Source organism: Camelina sativa, chromosome 9, assembly GCF_030686135.1.
Source record: "Camelina sativa cultivar CO46 ecotype springtype chromosome 9, ASM3068613v1".
Classification (NCBI taxonomy): domain Eukaryota; kingdom Viridiplantae; phylum Streptophyta; class Magnoliopsida; order Brassicales; family Brassicaceae; genus Camelina; species Camelina sativa.
The window spans coordinates 37,973,575-37,997,501 of record NC_141888.1 but is presented as its reverse complement, the minus strand read 5'-3'; the positions used below and the strand labels follow the sequence as shown (position 1 = coordinate 37,997,501).

At 35.1% G+C, this 23,927-nt stretch overlaps 5 protein-coding genes, 1 non-coding gene and 1 pseudogene across 10 annotated transcripts; 3 read left to right on the top strand and 4 right to left on the bottom strand.

The window, feature by feature from the left end:
* Positions 1-1,899: 1,899 nt before the first annotated feature.
* On the top strand, positions 1,900-1,980 carry TRNAL-AAG (transfer RNA leucine (anticodon AAG)). Its single transcript has one exon. It is a non-coding gene; the product is annotated as a tRNA-Leu (tRNA).
* Positions 1,981-2,268: 288 nt separating this feature from the next.
* LOC104713618 (glycine-rich RNA-binding protein GRP1A) lies at positions 2,269-3,526 on the top strand. Of its 2 annotated transcripts, none has more exons than XM_010430788.3 (2): positions 2,269-2,610; positions 2,907-3,526. In XM_010430788.3, exons 1-2 carry the CDS (start codon positions 2,497-2,499, stop codon positions 3,318-3,320), a joined length of 528 nt encoding a protein of 175 aa, XP_010429090.2. In that variant the 5' UTR covers positions 2,269-2,496; the 3' UTR covers positions 3,321-3,526. The 2 variants fall into 2 exon arrangements, with proteins under 2 accessions (XP_010429090.2, XP_087321510.1); XM_087465384.1 differs by having other exon boundaries at positions 2,384-2,761.
* Positions 3,527-9,030: 5,504 nt separating this feature from the next.
* LOC104713616 (protein RADIALIS-like 2) lies at positions 9,031-10,165 on the top strand. The gene is made up of 2 exons (XM_010430787.3): positions 9,031-9,405; positions 9,913-10,165. The coding sequence occupies exons 1-2, from the start codon at positions 9,119-9,121 to the stop codon at positions 9,935-9,937; spliced, it is 312 nt and encodes a 103-aa protein (XP_010429089.1). The 5' UTR covers positions 9,031-9,118; the 3' UTR covers positions 9,938-10,165.
* Positions 10,166-12,267: 2,102 nt separating this feature from the next.
* LOC104713615 (uncharacterized) lies at positions 12,268-13,546 on the bottom strand. Its single transcript, XM_010430786.3, has 3 exons — positions 13,313-13,546; positions 12,707-12,962; positions 12,268-12,565 (listed from the first exon to the last, which is right to left on the bottom strand). The coding sequence occupies exons 2-3, from the start codon at positions 12,944-12,946 to the stop codon at positions 12,479-12,481; spliced, it is 327 nt and encodes a 108-aa protein (XP_010429088.1). The 5' UTR covers positions 12,947-12,962; positions 13,313-13,546; the 3' UTR covers positions 12,268-12,478.
* Positions 13,547-13,833: 287 nt separating this feature from the next.
* LOC104713614 (protein transport protein SEC23 C) lies at positions 13,834-17,839 on the bottom strand. Of its 4 annotated transcripts, none has more exons than XR_015566889.1 (11): positions 16,571-17,839; positions 16,337-16,498; positions 16,088-16,255; positions 15,921-15,996; positions 15,670-15,845; positions 15,491-15,572; positions 15,061-15,138; positions 14,815-14,976; positions 14,457-14,720; positions 14,258-14,362; positions 13,834-14,081 (listed from the first exon to the last, which is right to left on the bottom strand). XR_015566889.1 is itself a non-coding variant. In XM_010430784.3 (11 exons), the coding sequence occupies exons 1-11, from the start codon at positions 17,477-17,479 to the stop codon at positions 13,947-13,949; spliced, it is 2,292 nt and encodes a 763-aa protein (XP_010429086.2). In that variant the 5' UTR covers positions 17,480-17,839; the 3' UTR covers positions 13,834-13,946. The 4 variants fall into 4 exon arrangements, 1 of the variants encoding a protein (XP_010429086.2); XR_015566891.1 differs by having other exon boundaries at positions 16,088-16,251; XR_015566890.1 differs by having other exon boundaries at positions 16,113-16,251.
* A 1,387-nt stretch (positions 17,840-19,226) lies between these two features.
* Positions 19,227-20,831, bottom strand: LOC104713613 (universal stress protein PHOS32). Its single transcript, XM_010430783.3, has 5 exons — positions 20,409-20,831; positions 20,198-20,277; positions 19,784-19,902; positions 19,609-19,685; positions 19,227-19,515 (listed from the first exon to the last, which is right to left on the bottom strand). The coding sequence occupies exons 1-5, from the start codon at positions 20,638-20,640 to the stop codon at positions 19,460-19,462; spliced, it is 564 nt and encodes a 187-aa protein (XP_010429085.1). The 5' UTR covers positions 20,641-20,831; the 3' UTR covers positions 19,227-19,459.
* A 905-nt stretch (positions 20,832-21,736) lies between these two features.
* On the bottom strand, positions 21,737-22,789 carry LOC104715887 (putative F-box protein At1g76830 pseudogene; annotated as a pseudogene).
* Between the last annotated feature and the right edge of the window lie 1,138 nt (positions 22,790-23,927).

The following is a 23,927-nucleotide window of genomic DNA, read 5'->3' as shown; positions in this document are numbered from 1 at the left end:
TTTGTTAATCTCTAAAGTCTAAACCACTAATTTCATACTGCTCATTTAATAGAAGCACATTGAGTTTTGTTTCTTTGTTCTCCTACTTCTTGATATATCCTCTGTTTCAGACCATGTTTAATTCACAAAACCCAATGGTCCATATATTAAACCATAGATAAACTTATTAGAACTCAAGAGATTTGTGGCAAGATTGAAACTAAGTTCCTACAAACAAGGAAAAAAATGCATCATGGAAATAGAGACGTGAACTACTTCTCTCTTCCTAAAAACGTAGTTATCCATGCAAAGGGTGAGGAGTCTTAAGGCGTTAGATAAACAGCTTCTTAGTAACATAGCTAACTTAAGATGCATGTGTTCATCTTTCTCCTTCTTCACATATCCTCTGTTTCTTGTGCTCTGTTTTGCGTCCTACCTACAGTTTCAATATCTGATTGTAATTACTTTCAGAGGAATTCTATATCTAGAATCAATTCTATATAGCATAAAAGGCCAAAAGAATGGCCTAACCAACCCTTTTTACATGTTAAGAGTTCTAGACAGAAGACTCTATATACGTAAAAGTATTTCTTACAAATTCATATTAGTGCAAAAAAGGTTACTCTTGAAACTTCAGACAACAGTCTGTCAATAGACCAACAAGCTGCTCAAACAGTTGATGTGTGATATATATCCTTCACCTGCAAGTTACATGAAAATCTAACTAAGCTTTTAAAGCTAGAGAGAAGACTAAAGACTAAAAGAAGTGAAGCAGAGTCATCACAGAACCATACCTGCATGTACCAATGTATCATCAAACTGTAACAGTTGGACAAAGCTCAATGAAAGGAAAGATGTTAAAGGTCGTAAACACAACCTTTAGATGTCCACGTCAATGTTTTGGGTTCGAAAGCATAATCAAAGACTCTACCCTTAAGGTAAATCTTCTTCTCCATCACCGCATATGTCAAACACTCTGAATCCACATATGGTAGGCTCGGAATCTTCAGTCCACTCCAAGTCAGTTTCTTTATATAGAACACTCCCACCCAATCACACAACTCAACGTCTCAACCAAACAACCTCCGATCACATAAATCTTTCCGTCGATCACTCCGGCGTCTGCGCGGAAGCGAGACATACGCATTCTCAGGAGCAAGCGACACCTGTGAGATTTGAAATCCATGAGAATCAAACTTTACGTGGATCTTCCACCGACAAGGCTGTGAATCCAAATTGTTTTTTTAGATGAAGTCGCTTTGGTCCATCTTTGACCTTATGCCAACATGCAAATCCAAGCGACTTCATCTAAAAAAGCAATTTGGACTAACAGCCTTGTAGAGAGAAGAAGAACCAGATTCGTTTTCAGTGTAACCAGACTCTTCTTCGGATGAAGAAGCCATCGGAGGAGGGTTCTCAATTTTTGGGATGCAAAACTCTTCCACTCCTCTCTTTGCCTCTGTCAATTTTAGTTTGCTCTTTTGAAGTTTTTTTTTTATAGAATGAGAGTAACGCTTTAGGGTTCCTCTAGTGGTATCTTTAATTGGTTTAGTTGGAATCCTTAGCCGTAAATTTAATTTTGAAAACAGAATTAACACTGATTAGCAAACAATTTTGAAAATGAAATGTTTTTAACGGCTGGGATTAAATCTCATTTTTCTGTAAGAATTTGAAGGGTTAGGATTAGGAATCTTTTAGCCTCTTGGGCTACCTTCGTATGTAGTTGGCATTTACTAGATTTTCATTTTTTTTTGTTATTCTATTTTATTTCCACTAAAATTTTGAAAATAAAAGAAAGAAAAATCAAACGCTTCGACCATCATCGTCTTTCCGTCTACAGGCCTCGTCTCGTCCTTTTAGAATTAGGGTCTTTATTTTCATTTTAATATTATGCTTAGCACATGAGTCATTATCACAAAAGTTGATATGGCCGAGTTGGTCTAAGGCGCAGGATTAAGGTTCCTGTCCGAAAGGGCGTGGGTTCAAATCCCACTGTCAACAAATTTTTTTTTTTTTTTGTTTTTGTTTGCTTTTTCTTCTTCTTGCCAACTACACCGACCCAATAATACAAGCCCAATTGTTTCGGCCCAGTGTAATGATGATATTCAACTTGAGTCTTAAGGGGGGTAAAAGTGTCATTTCCTGAGATGAGATATTTTGCCTCTCCTCCACTGAGATATTTTTTATTTCCTTGGGACAAAGAAAAATATCTTTCCTCGCATGGTCGCCGTCGTCTTTTTTTCCATTATTTTGCGCATTAAAACAAACAAAAAGTGTCACGTGATATGTTCCCCAACCACTACAATTTTTTTTTTGTGAGTAAACCACACATCTAACCATGGTTAAACCAATCTATCACTAAACCCTAGAAAATATCTTAACCTTGAGTTAGTCATCATCTCAGCCTCCCTCCTCCTATTATAAATTGAAGACTTCGTCTTCTTCACTCTTCACAACTCTCTTTCGTCCCTCACTGTTAAACCCTAGATCTTCTTCTTTTTTCTCAAAAACATTTCAATGGCGTCCGCAGATGTTGAGTTCCGGTGCTTCGTTGGAGGTCTAGCCTGGGCCACCGATGACAGAGCTCTTGAGACAGCCTTCTCTCAATTCGGCGACGTTGTTGATTCCAAGGTCTGTTACACGCCGAGATCGGACTCCGAGTGATCTTCCTCGACGGATCTGTTCCGATCTTGTGTTTCTCTGTTACTTGATTCGATTACTCTGTTACTATTCGTTCGTTCTTTGTTACTACTACTACTGTTACTTGTTTTTTCCCTAATCGGTACGTTCATCTTCCTGCTTCTGTGAGCCTGGAGATCGATCGGTTTTTTTAGTTTCTTCTGTAGATCTCATGCTTTTTGATGAACTGTGTTGGATTGTGTTGCTGATTTTGATTTTGTTATCTGTTGTTGTGTTGAACTAAACAGATCATTAACGATCGTGAGACCGGAAGATCAAGGGGATTCGGATTCGTGACCTTCAAGGATGAGAAATCCATGAAGGATGCGATTGAGGGAATGAACGGACAAGAGCTCGATGGTCGTAGCATCACCGTCAACGAGGCTCAGTCACGAGGAAGCGGTGGCGGAGGCGGCGGCCGTGGAGGTGGTGGCGGTGGATACCGTAGCGGAGGCGGAGGTGGTGGTTACAACTCCGGAGGTGGCGGAGGATACGGTGGAGGAAGACGTGAGGGAGGATACAGCGGCGGTGGTGGCGGTGGATCTTACTCGAGTGGAGGTGGTGGCGGAGGATACGGTGGTGGAGGAAGACGTGAAGGTGGAGGAGGTTACGGTGGAGGTGAAGGAGGAAGTTACGGAGGAAGCGGTGGAGGAGGATGGTAATTCCTTTAATTAGATCGGGGATTATTCTCTTTTTCGTCTCTTGTTATGTTTCTGCTTCGTTGTGTTGGTTCTATCAGTCTCTTTGGGTTATCTGCTTCCGCATCTTAGATTTGATGTAACAGTTTCGTGATTTAGGTATTTTGGTATCTGGAAACGCAATGTTAAGTCACTCTTTGGTTCTCTAAATAACAAAATTTTCTTCGCCAGATTTATCTTTTTTTTGCTTTGGTTCTCTATATAACTTGATTTTGTCGGTGATTCAATCTATATTTGGTATGGTTAAGCTTGTTAAGTTCAATATCTTAGAACCATAGGACTTCAGAAATGCCGTTAATTGCAAATTTGTACAACTCGGCTCTCTATTATGATTTCTAGCCATGATAATTATATTTTTACATTTCTCACTCATCTCTCTGCCACCTTATGAATATCTCTGCTCAACTATCACGCGTAGAACTGTTTATGAGGGAACTGCATACCGTGCAGTCGTATATTCCTTGCTATCATTACTGAAGATCAGTCCCCATCCTCCTAAGGGGAATCCTACTCCTTTTCATAAAAGGCTAACAAATCCAATGAGATCTCTTCTCTTTTTTTTTTTTTTTTTCTACTATGTTTATTCGATTCTTTGTCATTTTTGGTATTAGATCTCGTAGAAAAAAGTAATAGATCTTATCTTCTCAACAAAGAGATTCAATACCATAAAAAGACTGTAGATGAAATAAGAAGACAGATGGATTGTCAAAAAAAATAAGGGCTTAGATGAAATAAGAAGAAGGCCCAATTTGAAATGGACCCTTGTAGAAGCCTGCCAACCACCTTAGGAAGTCGAGGTGATCTGGCCCAGTGATTCATACATATTCGATTCATACTTCCATAAATAATCATTTTGATGTTTGTAATGCACTAGAAATTTATGGATGTATGAACCGAACTCCATAATACACTAGGAATTTTCAACATGTTACAAAAACTATTTTCGTGATTATAACTTTAAAAAAGAGAAATAAGTATAATTTTTGTTTGTTGTTGTGTGCATCTTCTTACAGAAAATGTTTTTATATGAATTCACAAAAGAGATGCAAAACTAGTAGTAAGTCAAGAACTTTATTATAGTCAAAGTGAAGTTCGTTTGAGACAATATGTTTGGTTTGCAAGATTCAAGATATAGGTTCGTTATGATAGACATTCTAAATCTTCATCCATTATGATTTTTCCGTTGTAAAAAAACACAACACCGTTTCGAGAAGAACAAAATCCAACAACTAGATATATGTTTTGTATTTGCAGTTTTGGTCAAAATGCTATATATTTTTGCGTTACTTTTTTACGGTTTGTTTGATTATATCGCCTGTGGTGCACGTACGTTGTCAATGGTAATTACTCCGGCCATCAGACTGTATTCGTATTTTTTGTTTGTCAAACGATATATCTTTGTCCATTGTTTGGGACCTTACTCGTCTTGGTTGGTCCACCACTCGTGGTTGAATCAAATAAAGTGGATTTTAGACTTGGTTACTAGCAAAGAAATGGCTAAGGTTACAATCGTAGGCTCTTAAAGCCACAATTAGAGAGACAACCACTAGTAATTAACAAAAGAGAAGCATAAGAGTACTAGAGAGCCTCTACCCTCTATTACTTCTAACATAGCATTAGTAAATAAATAACATGTATTTGTTGAGAATTTAATTGGTTTAATATTAGGTTAAAATATAATTGGTATTAAACCACAATACAAATATAACATGTAAATACGCAATTAATAAATTAACCACAAATATATAAGCCAACTCTTATATAGACCTGTTAAAATGGGCTGTCCACGTCCATTTTGATCCATCCAACATTGTCCAATTTGATTTTGGACAAATAGCTGACCGTGTCCATTAATGACCAGTTCATTAACGACCATGCCTACTAATAACTATATTTTTATGGGCTGTTAATGGGTGTCCATTGGACAGCATATAACACATTTTGTAAACTGAAAAAAAAAACACAAATATCCAAAAATATATTTGTGTTTATAATTTTTTCCTCAAATTGATTTTGACCTAGGTTTTAAGTATTAAGGGCCGCTCAATGTCCATATTGTCAATCCAATTTTGTCCGCAGACAAAAGCGGACCAAGACCATTTAGACCCGTTCCAAATATGGACTTGTCCATGATCGGTCAATAATGAATTGGACATGGGCGGACCATGGACAGCCCACTCATTTTGACAGCTCTACTCTTATATATATTTATTTGTAAATCACTCACAATACAAATAAGTTCATAAGTAGCGAATAAGTACTTATATATCTATAAAGTTGATTACATTAACAGGGACTTGCTTCTTGTTAAATAAATTTACATGGATTTTACAATATCCAAATGTGTTCTTTTTATTTAAGATTTGTAACAATCACATTACATTAGTTAATATTTACTAGTAGTTAATTAACTATACACCCACATGGTTGTTAACTTTATTATATTATCAAATAGTTAACTACATCTACATATAAAACATAGCTACTTCATTTCTTTGTTTTCCTTAATTTATCTTCATTTTCGACCACAACTTATATATCTTGTTGTAATGAGTTTAAGATCTTGTTTATTGTAAACAGAGCAAAAGAAATAAGCTTTTTCACAGAAGGTATTAAATTAATAGTAACAAGTTATTCAAGAAACTTAGAGCAACAGTTTTATGTATAGGATTTGCTACAAACCTTACACAAAAACAAATCATAACAAGAACACAGTTCTATGAATAAATGCTTGCTTCCATTTACCCTGTCTCAAAAGATTAACATCAATTATTATATTGAAAGCAAATATAAATATTTATGTCCTTGTATATTCTCTCTTCAACCAATCAAAAATTTCCTAAGTTCTCTACTCAAATATTCCAAGAAACAACCAAAAAAGTATCTCTACTGTTATAGGCTACTATGGCTGATTTAGGACCAGGCTTGTGTCTGTGGATACTTTTTTTCCCTCAAATGGGAATGCCTCTTATGGATTCTTGGTGATAAAATGCCATTTCCTTCTTTTGTGTAAAGTTTGTCTGAATACAATTTTATGAAAGGGATCATTCTTTTGGTGATAATAATATCTCACCACTAGCCTTGATTGAGCTACAGAAACTTCCATTATAGTGATTACTTCAGGTTCGGGTTCTTCTCCAAGTTGCAAAAGGAGCAACCACTAGGAGAGGAATCAGAATACTTACTTCTTGTTTTTTTGCAAGATTGAGGATAAGGATTCCATATTTATATCGACAGAGAATTTTGTAACAAAATATAATGCTTACTCTTTACTTTCCTTTTCATCATGATTCCTTGTAAGCTACTCTTGGTAAATTCTCATCAATGATCACTTGGGCTAGAATCAAGCAAGACCTGTATAGTATTGGAATCAAACCCTCGAGCCTTTACAGATGCTACTATCATCAGGGCTGGCTACCATAGTGAGAAAGTAAAAAAAAAAAAAAAAAAAAAAAAATCTTACTATAATAAACAACCAATTGACCTTATAAACTCAAGATTATCGTTTTCACAGTTAAAGATTTTACATAAACTTGAGACCTAAATGTGAGGAAAGTGTTTCTTTTTTTACCATTTCAATACCTAGGCAAAGAGGGTCGGTTTGAAGAATCGTGACGATGAGAATATAGGTAGTGCAGAATTTCTTGGCAACTTGCAATCTATTATCTCCGGGATATATTGTGCCAAAAGTCTCATAATTATTATTAAGATTCTTTTTCTGTTTAAAGTTTTCCTTCTTGAGAAGAAGTTTCGCCCCTACCTTGTAACCAAACCATGACATCTCAGCAACAGAACCACCCATATCATAACTAGAATCAAAATATCTAGAATTTGAGATAATTTGGTGAAAGTATATATATACGTATTTTCATTTGGCTCGCAAAAAGAAAATATCTTATATAAGTGCTTATATTGGCATATATCAAACAACAGGGCAGATTAAAGCTAAGTATCATACGACCTCAAAAAGGGAATATCATCATATACTTTGCAAAGCTAATACCGTTTAGTGAATGGATAAACACTATAATCAAGAAAGATCCAAGATGACTATGTAGACACTAACTTTATATACTTCTTGGGGTCTTTTGATAACTTACCTGAATAAGACTATGAGTATGGTCTTCCATCTCCCAAAGCACCTTGAATCATCTGTGTTCCGAGAGAGGAAACTCTTGAGACTTTAAATGATCAATGAGTCAACTTTATTATGAGTAAAATCAAACAACAAGTGGATCACTAATGAACAAACCTTTGTTGCAGGACAAGAAAAATCTTTAAAGAATGATATAAGTATGAAACGAAATGCTCACTTTCTGAGTTAGAATCAAACAAGAACAAGTGGACTATTTACGTTTGTTTGTCTTTTTGCCAAGTATGTATATATCCCTACTTTGCATTATTTGGTGTTATCATTTTAGCAACCTAATTTAGTTACAAGACAATAACCTATATGCCCATCCCAACCCTGGATTCTTACCAAACAAGGTAATTATATGATCATTTGAAAACATATATAAGTGGTGAGATAATACGACAAACACACCATTATAACATGTGAATATTTAAGTCATGGGCTAGCTCTCTTAAAGAGTGGGTACAATCTCACCAACATCAACAATAACAACAACAAGAAAACTTACAGCTTAATGAAATTATTATAAAATCACATCAAGACTATAAGACAGCTGTAAAAAATCTTTGGCTCTTGCCCATATTCAATAATTCAAACAACCAAAGAAGAGTTAACAAGAAAAAAAACAATTTGAATATCCCACCAAGAAAAGTGACTATTTAACTAATTAACCACCAAGAATCCATATTAGACAATATATGACCAAGAAAAACACAGTTGCCTAACTTCAAGGGAGATGGACCCAACATGCCTAGAACAAAAGAAAAAAAAAAGGTAGGTAAACAATGTTGACCTTCTTTTTTCAACAACAAAAATGTCGATGATTTGTACAGAAAGATCTAATACAGCTAGGATAACTTGATATGGTGGTTTATACATGGCAGAGAATCTTAAGGTAAAGACCACATGAGTATATATGGTTTATGGTGAACACACGAAATGCTAGCTCTCTAACTTTTTTTTTGTTTGTGGATACAAATTGATCCTCACAATATGTTTCAAAGATTTTTGATAAGAAGAAATCTAAATAGTCAATGAAAAATCATCTGTTAAATAGACATGTCCCTAACTTTTAATCCATCCAAAAGACTTATAATTTTCCTCAGTTCCACGAGCACGTGAGCTTTGCGTTGTGATTAGAGACCAGACTGTTCCATGACTTATAATATTATAGGCCTAACTAATTTCTTTATTACCTAAACTGTTTCTTTTGATAAGAAGAGCTTAATCTATAGAGAATGACGTAAGAACCACTAATTTGGAAAGAAAAGTAAACATATTAGTTATAACATTTATAGAAAAGTGTCTCTACGGGAGCATCATATGCCAAATGTGGATGGAGAAACGCAATCTTTAGGTGATTAGTATTGGATCTTTGATACTGATCTCCACAAATTTTTTTCCTCATATTCTCTTCTAGCTATGGCGACAAAGACTTTAAATTCTCTTTGTTTTTGGCAAAATATATTTATCTTTTTAATTACAACTGGTCCTACCCCTACCTCAATCTCTTTATAAAGAGCAAGGACTCGACGACATCTGTGCAAGACATCATTTCCTCAGAATCTCTCTTTCCTATAGGGTTTATAATTATTATTATTACACACACAAGTTTTAAATACTCACAATGGCGTCAGGCTCAATGTCTTCTTATGGCTCATCAGGCTCGTGGACTGTTAAGCAGAACAAAGCCTTTGAGCGTGCTCTAGCGGTCTACGACCAAGACACTCCTGACCGTTGGTACAATGTTGCTAGAGCCGTTGGTGGTAAAACACCAGAGGAAGCTAAGAGACAATATGAACTTCTCGTGCGTGACATCGAAAGCATCGAGAATGGTCATGTCCCGTTCTCTGACTACAAGACTACTGGAGCTACCAACAGAGGCGGCGGCAGGCTGCGTGATGAGGAAAAGAGGTATTGTTTTTGCAATCTAAAATTATACTAATTATGACTAATCAACTTAGTTTATCCATAATAATAGCCCACACTATAAGATACTTCTATAGACAAGTTCTATTCCTGTGCCATGACAATATAACACAAGAAAGGGCATTGTCTGTTTCAGCATAAAGCCATTGTGTTACTTTACAAAGATTCTATTGACTTCTCTCTCCCTCCCTCTCTGTCCCCCATATTAAGTTATGAGAGGCTCTAAATCAGCCAAGTGTTCTCTTCTCAAGTGTTCTTCAGACTTTATCACAACCAAACTTAATTTTGCTCCCACAAAAACATATGCCTAGAATTATTCCACAAAAAAAAAAAAAAACTGATTCCCAAATCTTCCCCCTAAAGAAACTTCCAAGAAAAAAAAATCCTCATCATGGAAATAAAATTTATTTTATTTCATTTGACATGCAAAATTAAACAAAACAAATATGATTTTAATCTGTATATTAACAAATTTTGTTGTTGTTATTGCAGGATGAGAAGCATGAAGCTGCAGTGAAACAAGAAGAAGCAACCAAAGACCTAAACTACTACGTACGTAAGAAAATAAAAGAGAAGCAACGCCGACAGATGTGTTTGTTTGTTTGTTTTTTCAATTAATGTTTTTAATTGGTATTTTCACGAAGCTTAGAAATTTAAGCAATCTGTATTATATGTTTAGGGTTTCTTCGTAATGAAAAAGCCTATCTCTGAATCAATTATAATGTTGATCATATTATTATGATTATTTATGCTTTAATTAAACAAATCATTCGGTCACGGATCAGCAAAAACATAAAAATAAAATAATAACCCTCGAATTCAACGAACCAATCAACCAAACTGAATCTATATGCATGGTGCTTCGTAATGGAAAAATCCAAAGTCAGTTTATAATATTTTTGATTAAACTTAATAATTAATGGAGAATCCAATCCAATAATGCAAAAGGATATGAGAACCGGACAAAGGTCTTGAAATCAACGCAACCAATGAATCTCTCTCTATATATATATGTATAGGGTTATGGTGGAAAAGTTATCAAAATATTCAGAACGTTTTGATAATTGGTGAATCACTGTTTTTAATGAGAAACTAATTATGTCACGGGACCAAGAGAGAGAGAGGAAGAACTCACACCTCGAAATATCTGCAATTTTTTCTGATTCGCAAGTCGCAACCTTTCAAATTCCATCGAAATCAAAAATACAAAAAATGGACGGGGAAGGGCTGATGCTTGGAAAAAGTATGTCACGTGAAAAATATATTAATAATATACACACAGAATCACAGATAATATTACTGTACAGATACAAATTTGTGCCCACGTATACGATATACGAATACATGCATGCATATGTCTCACCGTAAGCTTCTTTTTTTTATCAACGTTTTTCCTTTATGTAGAGTGAAGTTGTTAAAAAAAATAATATGAAAAAGAATGAAGTAAATTAGCAGCTAGAAAAAAATATTTAATGTCTAAAGTTGTTATACTCAACAAAAAAAAAAAATATTCTTGAGGGACAGGTATAAACTGTTATGTTCTTAAAAAAAATTTACCATTTGATAACTAGATAATTTTTTATTTACCAAAGGGAATTCGTTTCTCCTGTTCCCTATTTCGACGGTTTTGTTCGTCGTTGCTGTGTTACCTTGGCATTTCTTGCTGAAGAGTTTGGTTCGAAGGGCTCTTTAATTAGAAGCCAAGGATGGGATCTGTTTGAGCTTGTTGATTAGCTTCCCCATTATCCCTTTTGTCTTTCTTTGAGCTCTTTATTAATATTATTTGCCTGACCAATTATATTGATCTTTCGGCTTTGTTTAATTACTACTCCCTCCGTTTTTTATTACTTGTCATTCTATAGATAAATTTTTGTTTCCCAACATTTGTCGTTTTAGATTTTCAATGCAAATGTTTGGTAAAAATTTCAATTCTATCCAACTTTATTAATGTATTGACCAATAAAAAAATTAGAAATATATTAAAAAGGAATAAAACAGAAAATTTAATAGTTTACTTAATCTGTGTGAAACAACCTTAAACGACTAAGTAATAAAAAACGAAGGGAGTACTAAGGTTCCTAATACTCTCTCCGTTCTAGTTTAACTGTCGTTTAAGGTTTTTGCACACAAATTAAGGAAACTATTAAATTTTATGTTTTGCCCTTCATTAATATATTTTCTAATTTTTTCATTGGTTGAAACTTTAAAACAGCAGGGATAAGATTGGAATAATCATAAAACATCTGCATTGAAAACTTAAAACAACAACTAATATGAAACAAAAAAATTAAATCCTATAACGACAACTAAATTAGAACGGAGGGAGTACTAGTCTTTTGTAATTAATGATCCTTGTAGAGACAATTAACTCTCGTTTAATCTTTAAATGAAAGCGTAGCTTGATCAAATAGAGTCGGTTTCTATTGCAAAGACTACAAGTTTATGCGAAATCCACATTAAGAGAGTTGCAGGTTCGTATACTTAGGTGATATTGAATATGACTAGATATAATTCTGAGCCTCATCAGGAGATTTTAGAGGAATATTTGAATCCAATAACATCATTCTAATCGGATTTGGATAAGATATATCTAATTAAGATTTTTTTCCCTCAAGGTAAAATTATACATCTTTTTACCTCAAGGTAAAAAATTTGTCTAGGATCCGCAGATTTCAAGTCTTACAAAATAATTTTACTAAAAAGAGTGATAGATAATTTCATAGTTAGTAGAGGATTTCCAAACCAAACCAAAAACTTGCAACTGTTATCTTTTAAGTTTGCTAATTAAGTTTGGTTGTCCATGGTCATGTGTTCATAAAAGTGTAATCATGATAAAGACTTGCATACTAAATGAAATTAGTTTAGATAGATGATTAATGCAATTAAATGGTCTAGAAACAAGTTATATGATTTTAGAAAGGATTAAAAGATAGAAGCAGGTTCTAAGAGTATATATCAACACCCACAGAAAAGTTAAAACAGGAGAAAAATAAAAACACTTTCATAATCTTCATCTGAGGCTCACTAGCTGTGAGAATCTCTCTCTCTCTCTCTCTAGTTAGTTAGAGCTGCCCTGAAGAGGAGCGACGACTTCCTTAGCCTCAACTTGCTTCTCATCCGTCTTCGAAAAGGTCGTCCCGAATATCTAACAACAGATCCAACCACATAACAAATTAGAACAGAGATAATCATCATGCATTCTAATCAAATCATGAACAAAAGATGTATCAAAAAACACACAAGGAGAGTTTCAGATTTTGCAATATGAGTTTGTTAATAGACAAACCTTGTTCATGGTCTGTTGGAAACAAGTTTTGTGTTCATCCATTGAGGCATGGATGAACTCATCCATGTGATCCTTGAGGTTCTCAAAGAAAGTGGCACTCTCATCATTCACCCTCTTCCTGCATGATGATAATGGCTCTTGAGGCTTCGGTGGGTTCTCTGTTTCCATGTTCTTCGTCTCCACCACGGTTTGATTTGCCTGGGTGGTGGTATCCACGGTTTGATTTGTCTGTGAAGCCATTATTAGTTTAGTTCTCCTGTTTCATAAACAAAAGTTATGTTAATCCGATAATTAAAAACCCTAAAGTCTTTTAAGAACCCTAAAATCTCACAAAAACATAACATCAAACCAAAACCCATTCGAATTCTCAATCTCAACAACAACAATTCGAATCCATGACAAAGTAAAACAAGATCATCAAAGATAAACAAAACTTCACAAAAAGCAAGATACACCCACCAAGTGTTCGATCAAATTCCTAACAGAGATTCAAAACAATTCTCTCTAAATTTTACTTCGAGCGATGAATCTAGTAAACAGAACTCACCAGCATCGTTACAAGAAGATAAATTAATGGAAGAAGAGATTCGAAACTAAGAAAATTACCTGAATCTCTTTGTTTCTCTTCTTTGGCTTTCTCTGCAAGTTCTTTCTCCTTCTCTCTTCTCTCTTCTTCTTCTTCTGTTGTTCTTTTTTTTTGCTTTCTCTGCAAGCACAGAGCCTATGTGTATATATATATATATAGAGTTTCTCGGTTATGATCATGTGCGGGTAGAACACGCTAGATGCCCTTGATGCGCAAGCAACCAAACGCAGCGTTTTTAGATCTAATTTTTACCCGTTTCTTCAGATTTGACCCCTTTCTTTTTAATTATGTACAAAGGTCCCTTGTTGTAAACTGTATGTACATTCTTCTAAATTAAGTTCTGACCCTTTTACTTTCATGAATCTTCTACTTTTCGCTTAAACAAATATTTTCGATATGAATGACACCGAGTATGGTTTTTGTTGCTTTTCCTTTTTTTTTTAATGTTAAGTTTGTTTTTGGTGATTTTCCTTTTTGATTTAGGAGGTTTAAACCTTTACAGTACTTTTTACTTTTCGGTTTTGGTCTCTCTTATGATCAATGTAAAAAAAGGTAACTTGCCTATAATTTTTTCTCACTTTCTCACGCAAACAATAATATCTATCTATTACGAGTTTACAAAGTCGTTAGCTAAAATGGCGGGCTCATTATTTATCAGTGAACAATGAGTCGTCTAAGATGATCAAGAAACACAGACAAGCTAACATCATCTGTGAAAACATTACTTTCGCCAGAAAAGGGAGCATTGCCATCATCAGAAGGATTCAGTTTTGCTAGAAGGAAACGAGCCTGCAAAAATACACACAGCAAAAGATAAAGAACTAAAACAACAATAATAACCAATCAATGGACCAGTTACTACATATAATTTGGTCAGGATATATTGACCAAAGGGAACCTCTAGCTTGGAATTTTACTAATTCTGGTCTGAAAATGGAGGGGGATGTGCAAAGAAGGAGAGGTACCTGTGAACCATACTGATCGCATATGACAAGACGCGGAGAGGGAAACCTTTCACTGATGATTGTGTCTGTGTAGTCACGAGGTGACTGCAACAGATGCTGAAATGCCTGGCACAAAGAAGACAAGTTTTTTGAAAGATCACACTGTAGAAGACACAACTTTTTATCATATTCTCTTTTAAGATGATAGATACGACGATACCTTGTGTTCAGGTTGATTATGGTATCCAGCTTTTCGCCATTGGGCGATGTTAGAACCGTGAAATATTACAATGGTGAAGTATGAATCCAACAGTAGGATTCTGTCAGCTGCAATGGATGCTACATCTAGAAGAATTGGTTCTGGCTGTGAATGGAGTGAGAAGGCAACCAGTGAAGGTTGAATCATTACGATTGAGTTAGAAACGTTCTCTCGGTACAGCAGCATACGGAAATATGCCGTCTCGTCTGGGCTGTTGTTAAACACCTACAAAAGGGAAAGCCAACTCAGCCCCAAAGATAAATTGTGTGTTAAAAGTATATCACCCTATCATGCATATATGAGCAGTGCAAACGAGTACCTGGACAAACTGAGATCGACGCAAGTGAAACACAAACTGCGGGAAAATTGACAACTGAGAAGACAAGCTAAAGGAAGAAGGATCTCCTTTCTGGTAATCTCCAAACCAGGTGCATAGATTTATCAAAGCTTTGTCAACCCACCTTTGGGGATCAAACTCAAGCTGCAACAAATAAGAAACCTAAGAAACACTAAAACATAATATCATCTAGCTTAAGAAATCTAACTACCCATCATCATTGAGTACCTGAGTCTCCATTTTGAAGGAAATAAGTCGTGCCATGACTACAGCAGCTGCTTCTTGGTCAAATCCATTGCTCAACTCCTATACTTCAAATAACAATTTCAAAGGAATAATTAAAGAATCCATAGTTTAATGAAGAGAGCAACAGGATCAGTCTAGCCATGTACCAAACCAATTAAGAATTCTCAAACTTGGCTTCATTTCATTACCTAGAATGGATCACTAAGAACATGAGAAGAAATAAAGCATAAAGTTCTACAATATAACAGATGTGGCACCTCGTTGCTCATATATATTATTACACCCACCAATCATATTGAAGTGGTAATATAAATATTGTTCTCTAAACGTTTTAAGAATCTCTTTCCCCCACTTCATCCAATTGACTCCCTAATTAAGACTGTAGATTCTCAACATACTATGTGAAACTTGCCTGTAAGCTTTCGGTTCCCATTACCCATCTTCTTGAAAGAGTTGTTACCCGGAGTCTTGTTTGACCATTTGAGTGCTGATAGCTGCAGAAACGTGAGTCTTGTAAGCAGATAGTGTGTCAAGTTATTACATCCATAAGTTGCAATAACAATTTTAGATGGAAAACGTGAATTCCCTTACTATGTCAAAAATTGAAAGTAAAACTGATTGCTTTGAGACTGCAAAACAATTTCAGCTGTATCCCTTTTAGCAACTTCAAACACCAGACATATGGAAGTGTTTTTGTCAAAGCCACACATCTTCCACGCACTTGTGTGTCCCTGGCCGACGGCAGTGTCAGAGCACAATGGTCCTTTCTGCAAACAATAATCACAAAGTAATCACAAAAAGCTCAAGGAAAAAGGTAAACCTTTAACAATTTTATTTGATACCTTCTCAAGAGATGCGCATGGGCCAATAATTCCCTGAACTTTGATATCCTTTGAACAGTTCATTTCAAATATACCACTGTAAGAGAGAAACATATCATCAGAATCAACTCGCTGAAGATGAGTATACCAGACAATAGGTTGTTTATTTTCGATAAACGAAAACATACATGAAAAGTTAGGGTAAGCCATTACCATGAAGACAAGCCTAGATCATTTTCACCTGACTGAAACACCGGTTTGAGAGAATCCCTAAATACTGAGTGGCCAAAACTTTCAGCAAGCACGACAAATCCACCAGTCTGCTCAACTGCAACTTTGAGCTCAGCAATGCCTACCTAAGAGATACACATATTAAACAAAAAATGGTAGCTGCGAAACAAGAAAGACATTACAAACCATTTTCTCCACCCAATCACCTGATCAACGGAACATGCAAAAACATCAAGAACATGTCCCTGATGAACAAGTTGTTTCGCAAGCGTCTCATAGAACTCCACCGCTTTGTGGTAATACAAAGCAGAATCTTTATCAATATCCTTATGAGAACGAATTGGATCAGAAAGCTCCCCAGAAACAATCTACAGAACAAAGCATAGGAAGATCATTAACTAACACCACCAAGGGAGATGATACTAAGAGACAGGACTTACAGCTCCAGGGCCTCCAGTGGAAGGTCCTCCTATAAAAGCCATGATTCTAGCAGCAGAGCCAGGAAAGCAAGCTCCTAAGAGACCAGCAGCGATTCTAAGAGCAGCACCAGTGCACCTAACAGGGCGGTGATCAGCTGCAACGAGCCAAGGACTGCTTTCCAGCTCCTCAATAACAGAGTGAAGAGCAAACTGGCAATCCGAGACGGGTAACAGAAACCGTGCGATGTCGTCGGAAGAGAGACCATCTCTAACACCGGCGATAACACCGGAAGAAGGTTTAGGGTTCTTGACAAAGAAACTAAGCTGATCCAAGAGCTCATCTTTGGTACAATCTTTCTTTCCATGGAAGAAGTAAGATTTAGTGCAGTGTGGGAAACCAAGCTCGTAAACACGGACTAACGAATCGAAGGTGATGAGACCTACGACGGAGGTATCAGGAAGAAGATCAAGAGCTTGGAGGAGAGACGATTTGAGGAAATCGAGTTCTTCATAGATCAAGCAAGTATCAACGACGAAGACGAACACAGGAGAAGGAGGAGAAGAGAAGGAGTCGCAGAGATACTCAACGGTTGTGGCGTTAGGAAAAAGCTCCGGCGGGAGACTGTTATCGCCGATTGAAGAAGAGTAGTTTTGAGGGAAAGGATTCCGATTGAAGCAGAAAGGACAACCCCAGATAGAGGCGGAGAAATCGACGACGGAGTAAGGGTTTAGAACTGAGCGACAGGTTCGGCAACGGAGAGGAGAGTAAGGTAAGAGAAGGGAGTGAGATTTAAGAGGTTTTAAGAGTGTGTAAATGGCGGAAACTGGAACTTCGGAGTCGATGGCTTGTTCTTTCTTCGTTGCTACGGGGATGATGTTCCATGGCATTCGAACACCATCTTGAGCTTCGAGTTCTCCAAACTCCGCCATGGTTTTGACCAAATCTCTCTCTTGTTTTACAAAAGACGCACACCACGTGTTCGATGAAATGCGTCAATGAAAATTCCACAACATATCCCGTATATATTAATAGATATTAATAGATATAAGCACTCTATTGAAAAATTTGATATTGAAAAATTTGATGTTGCCGCCAGATTAGCTATTTAGGTTCATTTAAAGTTATTATTTACAACTATGTGTTATTGTATATTTAACAAAATAAAAAATAAATATGTTATTCTTAAAAACTTTATCATTTAACTTTATTAATATTAATTAAGTTTAAGCTTTAAATCGCCTATATATTAATAGAGAAATACTCTCTTGAAAAATCTGATGTGTCGCCGCTATAAAACTCGAGACACATTTAACTATTTAACCTCATTTTAAATTTATTATTTACAACTATATGTCATTATGCTTTTAACAAAATAAAAAATAAATGTGTTATTCTTAAAAACTTTATCACTTAACTTTATTAATATTAATTAAGTTTAAGCTTTAAATCCTCTATATATTAATAGAAAAACACTCTCTTAAAAAATCTGATGTGTCGCCGCCAGAGAGCTCGAGACACATTTAGCTATTTAACCTCATTTAAATTTATTATTTATAACTATATGTCATTGTTTTTTAACAAAATAAAAAATCCTCTATATATTAATAGATAAACACTCTTTTGAACAATCCGATGTGTCGCCGCTAGAGAGCTCGAGACACATTTAGCTATTTAACCTCATTTAAATTTATTATTTACAACTATATGTCATTATGTTTTTAACAAAATAAAAAATCCTCTATATATTAATAGATAAGCACTCTTTTGAAAAATCTGATGTGTCGCCGCTAGAGAGCTCGAGACACATTTAGTTATTTAGCCTCATTTAAATTTATTATTTACAACTATATGTCATTGTGTTTTTAATAAAATAAAAAATAAATGTGTTATTCTTAAAAACTTTATCACTTAACTTTATTAATATTAATTAAGTTTAAGTTTTAAATCCCCTATATATTAATAGAGAAGCACTCTCTTGAAAAATCTAATGTGTCGCCGCCAGAGAACTCGAGACACATTTAGCTATTTAGACTCATTAAATTTTATTATTTACAATTATATGTCATTGTGTTTTTAACAAAATACAAAATAAATGTGTTATTCTTAAAAACTTTATCACTTAACTTTATTAATATTAATTAAATTTAAGCTTTAAATATATTTTATATATTAGAAAAAATGATTTATTGAAATGCATGTATAACCCACGCGGATCTTATGAACTCAAGTGAGACGGATGCAAAGACATTTTACATCTCAAAATATTTAAACCCGCTGCATGATGGCTTAGCATACGGATTTAATCGGGTAAACAATTTTATTTAAATTATCCGGTTTATGAAATTTTAGGTTTTTGCAATTTTTATCTGATTTGATAATTCAAGATTTTGATACAAATCTAACGATCACTAATTTGGTTCACATTCTATCTAGTTCTGCTATCATGTCAATCTAAAATTTGTTGTGAAACGTTACTATTTTAAACTTTCATAAACTAGATGAATTTAAACCATTATAAATTTGTATTATAAATGTTATACTAAATAAACATATTTACAAATATAATATTTCAAACAAAAATTCGGATTATTACCTAGTAATAATTTATATTAGAAGACGCACACCAAGTGTTCTTTCTTCGTTGCTAAGACGAAAAAAAAAAAAAAAAAAAAAACGTTAAAGAAGCTTCGTTTACTTAAAACACATCACACACCAGTTACAAGTTACATACAATAATCTCATTCCTGAGCAAAAGTTTTAATACACAAAACTTGAAACTACAAAACCCACACACACACATAAGAAGAACCAAAAACAACATACAAATGAACCAAAGACTGCAACATACACTGAAAGATGGAAAACAAAACAGTCTTGGAGGAAATACTTGTACGATCATCTTTATGGTTTTAGTCTTTTAGATCCCCTGATCGTTTCCAGTCTACAATCGACTCATCTCCAGCTTCTGCTTTATACAACATAAGGTTATATAGTTATATCATACGAGAACGATTCACTCGGATGTTACGTTGATGGATTGAAAGATATATTAATGTACCTGTCCCAGGAACAATAATGACGGGAGCGGATTTGCAATTGTGGAAACAATACTCGCTAACGCTTCCTTGTAGCACGCTGCAGAAGAATTACAAAAGAGAATCATGTAATCAAGAAACTAAAGATTCAAAGACATAGATCATATAACTAGTATTTGTACTTTATATATATCTAACCTTCTTACTAAGCTCCGGCCTCGTGTACCCATAATCACAGCCGCAGGCTTAAGTCTCTCTGCTTCCTTGCAAATTACTTTACCAGCATCGCCTTCAATAACACGAGCCACACACTTCACCTAAAACATAACAAACCAGTACCAAGCCAAGTCAATATATGACAATGTCGTCAAGCAACACCGCACCAGAGATTTTGTTATCTAGGGACTTGATAGCAAAATGCGACAACACTAAGCTACACAGCAACAACATAGGACTCGTACCATTTTGATTCTAAACTCCAACTTTATATATTGTTTCTATAACAATCCTAATACATTGAATTGTAATTCTCAGACCCTAACTTAGCAATCAAGAAACAGTTTCACTTCTCCAAATATTATTAGGCAAAGCAAAAAAAGGTTAAGCAGTTACCATGGCAACTTGAAACGCCTCAACAGCAAGTTTCTCCAGCAGGGCTTGGCTCGTCTCATACACAACATCGTTCTTAACACCTACGAAGAAAAAAAAAAACAGAGTTGGATCAAATCTCCGATTTTTCAGATCTGGAATAGCAAAATCAACATGAAATCGAACTATCAACGATTCACATTGTTGACCACAAGATAAAGAGAGAGAGACGAACTTGAGACGGCGTGAACAAGGTGAAGAGTATCGGCGAGACGACAGAAATGAACAAGAGCCCAATCAAAGGCGTGTTTGCTATTGGGACCATGATCAACGGATACGATCACATCTCTGCCTCTTCTCCTCTCTCCGCTCTCTCTCTCTAACTCCGGCTCGGGCACCATCGGAATCAACGACGGCAACATCACTTCCCTGTAAGTGTACTCTTCATCCTCCGGCAAAGCATCCATTTTTCCGACCAAACAAAAAAAATAAAGACTCAAACTTTGTAAAAGATATCGAGATTTCGATTAATGGGTTTAGGTCTCCTTATGGTCTTTGGCGGATTTAGAGAGTCTTCTTTATATTTTGGTTTTGGTTTTGGAGTTTTGTTGCTTTTTGACGCATCGTGTGCCCACCAGTTCTATGTCGGCGGCTTTCCAGAAGTAATTAATACTTTAATTGAATGAAAGTCATTAATAATCCATATAATTAGACCAAAACCCTTACGTCATGTGACTAGGTAGGAATGTTACAATGCTGATGTTAAAGAACATGAGAATTCATCATACCATATTCATATGCATACAAACTAATTCAAGACTTATTATGCGATCAAAGCATATAAATTCAATTAGTAAACAAAAATTCGTTGACTTTTGGACAATGTTTCGTTTACCATTTACCAATCGTGCGTGTCGTGTTCTACTTTGGTTTCTTCGTGTTACAGTGACACGCTCTAGAAAGTATTACGTGCATTGTTTCTTTTGTATTCTTTCTTGTAGTTGCAATATAGACATGTATATCTTAATATATATATATAGACCATGGGGTTTGATTGTCAAAAAAAAAGATGGAGGAGCATTTGTGATTGACAAAACTATTGTGAGTAAATATGTAAATAAAGAGAAGTATTGAGTCCATCTATAATTTTCTATAGAAGTGGTTTATATTTTGGGCCTTTAGTTTTGGTTTTTTTTGCCCATTACAGTTTTCAATATATATTTGGCCTGTGACCTTAATCATACACAATTTTGTTTGGTTATTGCCCACTACAGTTTTTCAATATATATTTGGCCTTTGACCTTTTTAATCATACACATTTTTGTTTCTTACTTTTTAAACAATTCATAAGTACGCATTTTAGATCTCTTTTTGATTGCTAATAGTTTACGACCAATCCCACAACATTATTATATAGCATAAATAAAGATTAATTACGGACAATAGAAATGAAAACTAAACAAATCCCAATAAAAGTAAGCTTAATAATTACTAGTATGGCTAGCTAGTACTTGGAGAAATATTTAATCCCAATGAATGGACCAACGCTAGCTAGCTTGTTCTTCAGACGACAGGCAGAGGACTATGGACATAATCCAAGAATGTATCAACGTAACGGTTCTCATGACCTGGACCCAAAAGTTGAACCACGGATTTTCTAAATGTTTGCGTACTCGTATTGTAAAAGATCACAGTGACTGACCCCTCTGTCGTAACCTTAGTTGGTGAGAAAACAAGCTCGCCTCTTCTTGTGGTACCTCGGAAGCGATAGTAGTCACATAGTTCATTAGCAGGACCTCTAGCGTAGTCTCTCCAGTTACGAATCAGTATGCGTCGTCGTTCTTCGAAAACCGGCCAAATATCAAAGTACACATCGCCGTTTGGCTCATAAGCGAAACCATTTTTGTCGTCCACCAACACAATTTTCTTGTCGTAATTGACAAGTCTCCAATTACCTATATTGATCAGATCGACTCCGTCAGGTGATGGAATGGGTGTAAATTCTTCAGAGCTGAAGTTGAAGCTCATTATATCATTCTTGGTGTGAGTATCATCATACTTGCATTGAGCTAGGTAGTACAAAGTTCCTCTGTCGTCAAATACTCCATGATGACTAACCGAAGTATGAGGAACTTTGCATTCGATTCTTCTCCAAGATTCTTCTTCACCCGGCCGTCCCACCGTCAAAACCTCATATGTTAGGTCCCATAAATTTTCGAGTTTGGACTTTATACATAGCAACTTGAATGCATCATTTATTTCATCGTATCCGAAATGAGTTTCCAACGTTTTTTTATCCGCTTGGATTCTTGCTAAAGCCCGACAAGTTTTCGTAGCCGGATTGAAAATCGCAAATCTATAGAGATCTTCTTTTACTTCATGAAAACAGATCAAACCTCGGACGGGTGGAGAAGCAGTAACAAATCCTCCTTTTGTTCCTTGAGTGAAGCTGCTGATATGTTTTTGACCAGACGACAACAGAGGTTCCTCCTCTTGATTTATAGAGCGGAATAACCCACGGCATTCGTTAGGTGTTCTCAAGTCGTAGTCGTTGGTAACGAGTAACACTTGGGGCCTTGTTTCTATCTTCTTGGCCAAACTACTTTCGACCTCCATTTTTTCTTCTTCTTCTTGTTTTTCTCTAGCTAAGCTTATGATATTTTGTTTGTGTTATGAGACTGATGAGGGATGATAACACACCAAATTTATAGAAAAGGATCAGAGCTGATGACTTGTTGAGTCTCAAAACACGTTAAACAATTGCGTATAACGTTAGCTGATCAATTAGTAGTATGGAGATTATTGGACGTCAACCATCAAACTGACAGATTTTATTTCCTCTTATGTTTTTTGTTCGTCAATTTATAAATGAATACCGCGTCAAAATATTTGGATATTTGTAAAAGGTGAAAACTTGTTTACCTCTTTGTATAGAGAGTTGTTACAACAAAAATGCATTCACACGTCAAAACTCACTCATTTTTATGAGTAATTTAGTAGAGAGATTTGGTGCCAAGGTTTTATTTTCGTAGTACACATGATATATCTACTCATCTACCACAAAATCAATTTATACATAGAAACACGTTTTTATATATCTTTTTAAAAGTTCTTAGTTTTCACTTTAATTAATTCTTTGTAAAAATTCTTGAAAAGTTAGGTTTAAAACTTAGTCCCATAGAGAAGATTAATTGTATGCTTTATGTGAGGATTTAGAATTTTAATAAGAATATATAAATTTCATTGCATGGGATCTTTACGTGGTCCGAGTACGTACCCCAACAAAAGATATGCTAACTCTCCAAAATAACCATAAAATTTAACAGCTTAGTATAGTCATAAATTGTTGGTTTTAAAACTTATAAATCAATTTCTTATTTAGTACTGTATAATTTTGGAGTTTGGAATACAACACCGAGACGACCTTTCAGTATCTTTTCAAGCAGTGACATGAGACAATTTGCTTAAAGACCACGTATCATATAATTTACAAGACACCAAGTAACTTAGCCACAATACACATTTTTTTTTTCCTAAGGTATTTTTTCGAAACTAGTTTCCATCCATTATTTTTCTTTTCTAATATATACATATATATATATATATATATGTATATATTCTTGTGTTCTGAGACTATAACAAAGACGTGAAATTTATGAAAACAAATCTCAGAGTTTGTTACCAACGTTGTAATTAGTAGGTGACATTTCGTTTCAAAATATGGATTTAACTTTTTCGTCGAAGGTCTTCACTT

Excerpts from the sequence above, each read along its gene's own strand:
- LOC104713618 (XM_010430788.3), top strand. The coding sequence starts at position 2,497 with ATGGCGTCCGCAGATGTTGAGTTCCGGTGCTTCGTTGGAGGTCTAGCC. Across the intron at positions 2,611-2,906 it reads GCGACGTTGTTGATTCCAAG|ATCATTAACGATCGTGAGAC; the intron begins GTCTGTTACACG and ends TGAACTAAACAG.
- LOC104713616 (XM_010430787.3), top strand. The coding sequence starts at position 9,119 with ATGGCGTCAGGCTCAATGTCTTCTTATGGCTCATCAGGCTCGTGGACT. Across the intron at positions 9,406-9,912 it reads CTGCGTGATGAGGAAAAGAG|GATGAGAAGCATGAAGCTGC; the intron begins GTATTGTTTTTG and ends TTGTTATTGCAG.
- LOC104713615 (XM_010430786.3), bottom strand. The coding sequence starts at position 12,946 with ATGGCTTCACAGACAAATCAAACCGTGGATACCACCACCCAGGCAAAT. Across the intron at positions 12,566-12,706 it reads TCCAACAGACCATGAACAAG|ATATTCGGGACGACCTTTTC; the intron begins GTTTGTCTATTA and ends ATCTGTTGTTAG.
- LOC104713614 (XM_010430784.3), bottom strand. The coding sequence starts at position 17,479 with ATGGCGGAGTTTGGAGAACTCGAAGCTCAAGATGGTGTTCGAATGCCA. Across the intron at positions 15,997-16,112 it reads GATCTAGGCTTGTCTTCATG|TGGTATATTTGAAATGAACT; the intron begins GTAATGGCTTAC and ends TCTCTCTTACAG. Across the intron at positions 14,082-14,257 it reads GCGATCAGTATGGTTCACAG|GCTCGTTTCCTTCTAGCAAA; the intron begins GTACCTCTCCTT and ends GTATTTTTGCAG.
- LOC104713613 (XM_010430783.3), bottom strand. The coding sequence starts at position 20,640 with ATGGATGCTTTGCCGGAGGATGAAGAGTACACTTACAGGGAAGTGATG. Across the intron at positions 19,686-19,783 it reads GGCCGGAGCTTAGTAAGAAG|CGTGCTACAAGGAAGCGTTA; the intron begins GTTAGATATATA and ends ATTCTTCTGCAG. Across the intron at positions 19,516-19,608 it reads CATTATTGTTCCTGGGACAG|AAGCTGGAGATGAGTCGATT; the intron begins GTACATTAATAT and ends TGTATAAAGCAG.